The 10,502-nt window shown below is 35.0% G+C and overlaps 1 protein-coding gene across 1 annotated transcript; it reads right to left on the reverse strand.

The window, feature by feature from the left end:
• Positions 1 to 5,322: 5,322 nt before the first annotated feature.
• LOC121236819 (probable trehalase) lies at positions 5,323 to 10,502 on the reverse strand. The gene is given in 12 exon segments (XM_041133290.1): positions 5,323 to 5,685; positions 5,829 to 6,022; positions 6,025 to 6,041; positions 6,167 to 6,266; positions 7,164 to 7,251; positions 7,338 to 7,502; positions 7,583 to 7,655; positions 8,279 to 8,388; positions 8,494 to 8,594; positions 8,700 to 8,815; positions 9,181 to 9,300; positions 9,742 to 10,502. Coding segments are annotated over 12 exon segments (1,884 nt in total). The 5' UTR covers positions 10,458 to 10,502; the 3' UTR covers positions 5,323 to 5,601.

The following is a 10,502-nucleotide window of genomic DNA, read 5'->3' on the forward strand; positions in this document are numbered from 1 at the left end:
TAATCTCGTAGGTTTCAATAGTCAAAACATCGTATGATAACGTAAAATTAAATAATAGAAAACAAGAAATACATTAGTAATAAAGAGATTATACGAAATTAAATAAAAAAATGATATGATTTGATATAGTATGTCAAATTATAAATTTATTGAGTAAATCTAACAAATCATATGAAGTCATGTCATTTTATAAATTTATTTTTGTCAAATCTCTTTATATCTGTAAAACTTATCATAAAACATTAAGTAGAATTTTAATTAATTCTTTTGGGGCCTTAATGATGTTGAATTTATACCACTCTAAAAGCTATTAGTTCAAGCTAATATATATATATATGTATGTATAGTTACTCTTGATTTTAATTGGACCATGAAATCCAAGCTATATATTAGTCCATACTAATTATATATATATATATATATATTATTTTGGTCTTGTTTGAACATGCTAGATTATTGTACATACAACTCAAAGTTTTATGTAATCAGCAAGCAAATGGGAAGAGTTTGATAATATGGACTGTATATATATGATATATATGACATGACTTTAATTATTGGGGGTTAATTATCCTTCGAATATCCGAACAAAAGAAAATCCAATATCATAGATTTCATAGATGGGTTTCGAATTATATATATATATATATATATATATATATATATATATAAAGATGTTAATTATAAGTTCATAGAGCACATTTGGTGTCGTAATATGTATTGATAGTTTGGAGAAAAGGTGGAAGGGTATTTTATTTATTAAGAGCCAAAAGGTATATAGATATAAAGAGGGAAAAAAAAAAGGCCACGAAATTTCAGCTTTTTGTAGCACTTCTGCCATGCCCGTACCCCCAAGGGGGACCCTCTAATTAAAGTCTGTGACATCATATTCCTTCTTCCATGATTGTATATTTTATTTTATTTGGACATGTTTGGTCCCATTTGGATGCATGGTTTCTAGTTTACTCTCTGGTGGTAACACCTGTCCCCACATTGAACACAAACGGGTAAACTTAAAACTAAGTTGGGAATTACCATTCTATCACCTATAATTCTTGCTTTTATACCTTAAAAAAAAAAAACAAAAAAAACAAAAAAAAAAAGAGGAGGAGGAGGAGTGTTGCGACAGGAAGAGCTGCCTCTTCCGCAACAATAATGAATTTATTACAAGTAATATTACACATCAGTTATTATTTATTTTTATATTTTATATTTATAATTTATTTTATAAGATATAAAGTGTGAGATAATAAATAATAACTTATGAGAATTTTTTATTTAATATCACAACTTTTTTTTATAAATTCCAATGATAATATCCTTATTACAATGATGATCAATATATAGTAGGATCAGGAATTGAAAAAGTAAACAATAGTATTACAATTTCACATGGACTAAGTATGAGATTGATTAATAGTTTATAAGTTCCTAAACACCCTTCTCTTGTAAGTTAGTTTTCAAGAATGAGTTCTACCTAGTGAGTTCATAACAAATGGTATCAGAGCCACTTAACATCTAATGTCATGTTATGACGGTTGCAATCGTACGTTACGGGAGTGATGTCGACATGACAGTATTCGCTCGGAACTAGGAAAAGACCTAGTGCACAACCAATCCATGTGAGCGTCGGCATTGCTGTGGATATTGATTACGAAGCATGGTGGTTGTTATAATTTCATGTCGATTAAGTATGAGATTTGTTGATGATTTATAAACCTTTAGATATCTTTTTCTTGTAAGTTAATCTTTAAGAGTGAATTATATCTAATAGGATCATAACAAATAGGAAAAGGAAACAATCGAAAGAAGCAAATCAGAAAAAAATCAAGAAACAAATCAAAGGCATGTTGACTTCGATACTTCAGCCGTTGAAAACGGGTGATCATAATGATTAATCTGTTCGTGTTTGGCTGGAAATGATCAAAACTTTCCACCGCCTAATAAGATCTTCTAGAAAACCATTACATGCAGCTGCCACGTTAGTTGGTGATTGCGTCCTGACTCCTGCATCAATACTTCTTACTGTTTTCACGTACGCCTAACTTTTTTGTATCACCCACATGATAAGTTTTCTTTTTGGGATATTGAACCGTAATTATCATATCAAAAGGTTTGCAGTTAATGATCTAATACATATTAATAAATTCAAACCTATACATCTTAATTAGTTGTTGTTTTAAGATCTTAATGACATAGAAAAATGATATAATTTACAAGCTTTTTTAGGTGGAATAATAAATAATTTTTCAATAATTTGATGGAGAGATGATCATAGAGATCATGATGATGAAGAACGATGATTACATGGTTTATGAATAATATTATTCCACGATGACATAGGCTTGTTTCATTTCTATTCAAATTTGATAAATGATCTAGGCCCTCAAACTGAGAGTGGTCATGATAAATTCTCATCATGGCAATCACAAGGCTAAGAAGCTGCTTCGTCGCTCTGGGAAAATATGTGCTAATAAAAGGTCGGATTAATTAAGGATAAACTGTCTCTGTGTGTGTATATAAATAGATATAACCTCAAGATTCTGCCAGACAAGAATTCGAGAAAGTATATAATGAATAGTGATTGATAAGAAGAATTTTTCTTAGATCCTTATAACCCATAGCAATGCCAGTTCATCATCATCATATATAGATATATGATCCCGAACGTATATTAAAACAGAAAAAAGAAAACATTTTACCTGTAAATTTCAGAAACCTTAGCCCTCAGCCTACATTGTCTCATGTCTTTCTTTGGTCTTCAATTTTGTTCTTTAAGGGTTTCGATTTGTACGTACACACCCTAACATGAACACTAGTAAATTTACTGTTCACATGATAGACAGTAAATATTCTCAGTACTCATTTTCATGTGATGAGGGCCAAGCACTTTTGCTTCTTTTTAACTCATCTCAACTTATCTCAACTCATCATTACAGCTTTTTCAAATTTCAACACAGAATATAATAAACAATTCAACTTTTTTAAATTTCAAAATAATAATAATAAGATTAAAAAATAATATTCTAACAATATTTTATCATCTCAACTCAGTTCAACATCCAAACACAGCTAGCCTTTCACTGTAAGGGACGAAAAAGTAGTGCTCTTAACCTTCTCACACTGACACCCTTTTAATTCCCATGCGGCCTTCTGTTTTCATATCTGTCCTAATTTGTTTATCTTGTTGCATGCTTGGGATCGATAAAGATGGAAGAACCCTTTAGTACTCCTTCACTTAGCAGCTTTCATCACTACTTTAATATTCCTTTATATTTTTCATAAAAAAATAAAAATAAAAGAAAAAATGGACAAGTAGTACTGTGATTGAAAATTATCAACATTTTTTGTCTTTTTATTTGCTCTTAAGGTGGTGGGGAAAGAAGTAAAAGCTACTTTTAGTTTCTGTTAGGGTTTTCAAAGGGTCAACGAGTATTCAACAAATTTGTAGAACAAACAAAGAAAGGGGAAGATCATTTTCAAAAGAAAATGACCCATTTTCATGATCTCCATTATACTTGTGCCATTGATGCACCTTTGAAATGCTTTTGCTATATATTAAGTATTTGTATAGCCCACTAAAAACAATCATTACCATGTTTTGATCCATATTAGCAAGCTTAGGTCACTCAACATGTGTTACCACCAAGTGGGAAAATTGCTTGAACGAGCACAGAGAGTAGTTGGTAGTACTTAATTTCAGCTTTAATTAACAATGCTAATCGATCGAGTTGGTATATATATATATATATATATATATATATATATATATATATATATATATATATATATATATATTGTAAGTTAAACCTAGATCAACTCGAATAAGTTGTCCTTAGATACACCTTGTAGCCTAAAGTTCTTTCATTTTAATTTGTCTCCAGTATATGATACACACCCCACCATATCAAATCTTGGATTTTGTACGTACACCATTATCTTAAACAAAACACTCTTTTGATCTGATCATTTGGGTGTTTGGCTGGCCAACTCTATTTGACTGATTAGAAATTAAGAATCAGACTAAATTATGTGCAAAATTGAACAATATCTAGTCATACTTTCCATAACCCATCTCCAGATCTATTAATTACAAAACCCATTTTGTTAATATATATGGAAAACAAATTAAGTGGGATTGAATACTGGGGTTCTTCAATGATTGCCACTCTTTTCTGTTGGAGCTAGCCGGCCTCAATCTTGCAGGTGGGCACTTTACCTTAAATTAGGGTTTATGGATTCCAATCTTTATTCTAAACTAATATTGGATTGATGAGATTAATCATCTTTCCACCACCTTGATTTGAATATCTATTCAGTGAATACATAATTAATGGTACCATGGCATTTGTTAATGCTTTTTTCAGAACAAGGTTGTCAACCTCACATTATGATCAATACTTTAGCTCCAAAAGACCCAGTTCTCTTTGATATATAGAAAATTTCTATGTGCGCCTGATCTCTTTAGTTTCATAAATTCGCTTATTCAATTGGGCATTTAGATAATGATAATAACACCAATAATAAATTTCTCATACAAAACAAAGGAGGCATGCCAAACTCGCTGCAAAATAGGCTTTTAAGAGTATGATCTTAATCATCAGAAAGAGGATGATCTGTCAATGGCTTAGAAAAAGAAAGGAATCTATCATGACCCACCACAACCCACTAATTAAGCAGAGCCGAAATCTTTTGTTAAGTAATATTGAACCCAGAAAAATGCAAATGGATTGGAGGATGCAACTGTGCATGAATAGGGTAATATCTGGTTTGAATTCATAAGGGTTTAGTTTTCTTTGATCTGTTCATTGGTCAAGATGTTCACATAATCTATCGAGTATTCGGCAACTAATTGTAACTTCCCCATCCCTGGGCATTGACTGTGCAATCACAGCTCGTATCTAACCATCTTGTGAAAAATAAACAACTTGAACTAAGAACAAGAAGTTATTGAGAAGTATGTTTAAATTGATATTTTCTTAAAGTTATTCTTAGGCAGTTATATATGATTTTTTTTGGCAGTTCTCGTAATCTTTTGATGCGATTCAACTAAAGAGAGAAATTTTCAATAATTTTAATTTTGAAGATCTCACCAAAGCTACAAGAATTTTTTAGAGATCCTGATTATTTTCGATATAAAAGATAAAAGAAAGCTGAAAGGGATTTTGGGTTGGATTCTGGGAGATGAGATTGAAGTTCTTAGGTGAGGAAATTGTTGATCTCTCAGGCCTGCCATTTGGTTTTTATCCTAACTGGGTCCATTTTGATCTAGTCTGCAGCAAATTTAGGTATGGTAAAAAAGTACCGTTAACAATGTGAATAGCAATGCTAACACTGGAATCAAATTTGGAAATCATAAACTTGAATTTTCCACTGTCGGTGAAGCTCCGGTGGAATATGGAGTTTCATGAATAAATTTTGTTGAGTTTCCTCTGTACACTAGCAGATATATATCTTCAGTTTCAAGGTTCACTGGTATTTGTTGCGATGATTTTATCTGCAGGCAACCTCGCTATAACGAAGAGCCTCATTATTTAAAAATAATATGCTAGATGAGGCCATTAGCAATCTACCTCTGGCATTGTGCAAACTCCAAGATAATCAGCAATGTATTGTCCGGTCTTGAGGCCATCCAAACTCCTCCAGAAATGCCAAAACAACTCCATTTGACCAGCCAAAACCAGTCTGCAATCCAACATACCCACCAATCATTTAGATCAGAAGGAAAAACATATGAATCATCTCCTATGTAAGAAGAAGTATTCAGAGTGATAGATTATCCACATCTATCAAAACAAATATTCTTCTAAAAAAAGTATTAGATATACCTGGGGTACATATTCACCACCACCTCCAAATTCTCCACATTTTTCCACGTCATATTTTTCGTGCATTGTGCCTGTTTTCTTGTAGGCAGCATAGTTGGTTCTTATCCACCTCTCAGCAATGTCTTCAGCCACTGACCTTGCTTCTTTTGATCCAGACCTAGCTATACCCTCGACTATCATGTGTTGAACCGGGGCCAACCATTAGGAAAGTCCCTGTTGTACGAGTTTATAAGATCATGCATTAATAAACTTAAGAAAAGGTATGGTATATGCAAATGAGCCTAAATTTTCTCCAGCATATAGATCCAGTCAAGGTGAGTTTAAAACTAGTTGCTAACCATTGTTCTCCTGAGTTTTTCAAAGAAGTTGCTATCCCAAAAGCATGAAGCAGGCCTGAACTTTGGAAGCTCTTCATGGCTTCATTCACCAGGGGAGTATCTTCATATATTTACACAACAAAAGCATTCTTAGTATTACCAACAAGCAGCACAAACTAGTAGATGTTGCAAACGTAATCTCCAGTTAAAGTTCCAAACACAGTATGTTTTATTTGTTTATATCCAAGAAATACACTCAGTGAACAGTTTGTAATATTTCCAGTATTGTGTCCAATTATCCTTTCATTTTGCTTTGTCTTTTTTAGCATCTTAGGCCAGCATAACCTCGGAAATACTATTTTTTGCAAATTGAGGAAAGAGTGCACCTGTTTCCTCTCCATGATTGCACTCACATCAATTCTATTACTTAGGACAAATGCAAGAAATATATTAAGCAATTGAATCTGAATTAGGATGGGCTTGGAATGTCTAACAGAAAAAAAAAATAAAAATAAAAATAAAATATTCCCTTCATAGTATCTATCACCACAGTCAATGAAAATGGTTTAGAAAAACCAAGCCACTCATGAACAGCTCCAACTAGCACATTCACTGGCATAAGCATTCTGACCTGAGCTAATGGTGTAATAGTAGCCATCCTATTACCAAGATATAGGCATTCAGAAAAGAACAGAACAACTTTAAATAGCTTGCCAAAACCTGACACTAATAAATTCACCTACCATTTTCCATGTTAGTGGTTCGTTGACGAGGATAATTTTGTGGAAATGGAAGCAAGAAATTATAATTGTGACCCGAAATCTAAATGATTTATAATTTTTTTTATTTGTTGGGGGCATTTCTATGGACTGGGACAGCTGATCTTATTTGGAGCCAAGCTTGCATATAAAAGTTCAACCAGGTCCTCAGCCCAAGCCTCATTAGCCATGCTTGAACAGCCAGTAACACTATTTGACCTTTTCCCATTGTAATCTTATCCATGGTAAGAGTCACAAACCTGAGTAGAATGACTCAATCCACAAAGGAATGAAATTTGAAGCGTATACATTCTGATTCTGGTTACCAGCTTCCCAAGTTTGAGGTTCCTAACAGTATCAAAGTAAAGCATCAGGACAACTGGTGAAGAACTAGCTAGTGTCAAACACCAGAAGCTTTTGCATCGAGAAATTACCTGGCATGTGTGATCACTGAGCCAGTAATCAAGCCATTGTCCGTTCTTTGAATTCCAGAGAACAGATTTGATTGCCTTCACTCTGGCTTGAGAAGCTTTTGAAAACTTCTTTGCAATGCTATCATCTCCTGTAACTTTTGCTAAGAAGGCAATGTCTAGTTCCATCTGAACCAACAAGTCAGAGACAGTCATGTTAACGGGTTACAAATTTCAAGGACACTATGTGAAAGTGTTTTGAGCCATACCCTGAGTATGAAGGCATTTAAATCGACAGGTAAAATTGATGTTGTGGCCAATGTTGTGAGATCTGAATGATTCCTGCCATGAGAAAATTAATCGATTACAACTACATCAATCAAGTTGTAAACACCCTAGAGGATGCATTTGACAAGCCCTAAGCATTTCAAAATTTGGGCAGTGGAGCATATGATTCTGATATTTGAATCATATAAGATGGGGCATTCAACTGAACTTAGGTGATTTTTTTATAAAATCTCATTAGTCATTGCCATTTCCCTCTCTCGTTTTTTTTCTTCATAGATAAATGCATGTCAGGCTGTCAGCTACAAGTCATAACAATCAACATGAATATGAACCTCTTTTTCTTTGCCCATTGCTTTCACAACCTCCTAATAAGACTTTTTAATTGACGGGGCGTGGCCGCTTGATGGAAATCCCTATCTGCAAATTAGGATGTCCATTGTATTCAGAACCTCCCCTTATCAGATGGTCATTAGGATATGCTGGTACAAACTCTTGTCTACAAATTAATTCGATAGTTGCTTGAATTCAACTGTCTGGGAGGAAAGCATGTGCACGAAACCAATTTCATACACTTCTCAAAATAGACATAACATAGCTTATGCATATTTTGTAGACAATTAAATATAATCAGGACGGTGAATTATAAGGCAGACTGATTCTCAAAGGCAAATTACTACCTCATCCACCTCGTGCTGAAGTCCCAACCAGATTCAGCAGTTGAAGCCAGTTCACGGTAGAGATTCTGTTTCTCAGAAACATTTGAGATCTTGGAAGCAGTTTGCTTGTCCTGTGAGATAAAATAGGTCATAGATCACTATTCTAATGTTATCTAACATTTTATACGTACAATGTATCTTATGCTAAGATGTCTAAGTTGGAGAGGAGGACGCACAATGGTTGAAGATTCAGGCCTGGGTTTGTTCCACTTTGCATAGTACCGATTTAAAGTGTGATTGCAAGATTGAGCATCTTTAATGGTCACCTTATGTATTCCTGCGACAGCAGAAAAAAGAAAGAGTGAAAGAAGTTTAGGCCAAGGAAAGTGAAGCTAATAAGAAATTAAAACACAATTCCATGCTGAACAACATAGAAAGGTACCTGAACTCCAAAAGTGATGCTCTTTGACCAGTGCAGGGAGAGATTTTTTAACAAATTGCATATCACCCGTCCTAGCGTATATTTCATGAATCATAGCACTTAGAAGGGGAGGCTGGCTGCAAAAGGTAGCCCCAAGTTTGTAGTCGTGTTTCAATTATACAAACAATTACAAAACTTATGTAAAGACGATTTGCATGAATGAGATTTATGCAACGAAATATTGAAGAACACGTTGAGAACTGGAAGAAGAACAGAAGAACGAAACTCGAGCATCAGATAGTTAACCCAGAAATTGTTATATCAACGCTGAAAACATTAATGCCAATGTTACGGAATGAAAATCTATGAGAAAAAAATCAAAATGCTAGGTAAAAGTTGATAAAATGTTATATTTCCAGTGAGGAAAAGAAAATCAGCAATGTGGAATACAGAAGCAACAGAGATACAATAAAACGACAGAAGCATTTAAAAGAACAATTACCTTCTGTTAGTGTAATAAGCCCTTGCACCATTAAGGACATGACCATATTCTTCTATCAAGTGAACAAGATTTGTCACAATTGCTTTTGCAGTCTCATACATCTTACTTGCTAGCAATCCCCTGCACCACAGATACAAAGCAATCTTAACCCCTTCAAGGGATGATCGATATAGCGAATTTCTAACGCAACAATTGAATGGAAGGTGAAAAATTACCGGCTAAAGAAAAGAAGATTGAGTTTCTAAATTGGAAAAAGTCCCAGAAACGAAAAAAAAAAACACTTCAGTCAACTTAACTAAGCATGTGCCTCAAACAAATGCAGCGAGTTTCTAACACGACAATTGAATGGAAGGTGAAAAAATTACCAGCTAAAGAAAAGAAGATTGGGTTTCTAAATTGGACAGAAGTCCCAGAAACGAAAAGGAACACTTCGGTCAACTTAGCTAAGCGTGTGCCTCAAACAAATGCAGAATCTTTCAACCCACCAAAACTCAGGAACATATAGAAATGTGTGTTTGAAAGTAAAACCAAAACCCACACACGCACAAAAGGAAAACTAACCTGATTACCCAGTAAGAATCCCAGTAATAGACCTCTCTAAATCGTGAACCCGGAATCATGACCGGCTGAGGCAGAGGGAGCAGAGTATACAACTCTGGCCGCTTCAGGACCCCATCAGAGACTTTCCTACTCAGATTCTTCCACAAAGCATGGACCTCGAGGGCCCAGGCCCTCAGCTCCGGATTCTTCACCTTTGGCAAGAACCCTTCCGGCTCTGGGACAAAATCCACTGGCTCAGAGTAGACCATATCATCCCCTGCACCCTGCAAGTACTTCCCTAAAAACCCATTTAGATCCTCAATCGAAACCGATCCATTTGAGGACCTTGGAAGCTTATCAAAAGCGGCCTCAGTCGTCGATAAGTCGAACTTCAGCGACATGTCAACATAAAGCTTAGGGTCAAACTTTGATCCTCCGAAGGTGCTCAGGGCCGTCTCTTGGACACGTTCGAGGAAGATAACCAAAGGGTTTGTAGTGATCACAGGGCCATCACTGTTGGAATTACAATGCGACAAAGCTTCTGCGACGCTCATGGTTATTAGAACCACGAAAAAAAATGCAAAAGATATCACACATAATTTTCTAAAGCTAAGGGCTTGAAAGTCCATCATGGTTGGAGAAGAGCCAAGGTGTAGCAATCGAGATCGAGGAAAGACGCGGGGACCGGGCTGATTATAAGAACGAGAAAGAAGTCGAACTTTGGGAAAGGCCGGCATAATTTTCGCGTTCTGGTTTGGAACTGTTGGCGTATATCCGAGGCG

This window comes from Juglans microcarpa x Juglans regia, chromosome 6S (assembly GCF_004785595.1).
Source record: "Juglans microcarpa x Juglans regia isolate MS1-56 chromosome 6S, Jm3101_v1.0, whole genome shotgun sequence".
Classification (NCBI taxonomy): domain Eukaryota; kingdom Viridiplantae; phylum Streptophyta; class Magnoliopsida; order Fagales; family Juglandaceae; genus Juglans; species Juglans microcarpa x Juglans regia.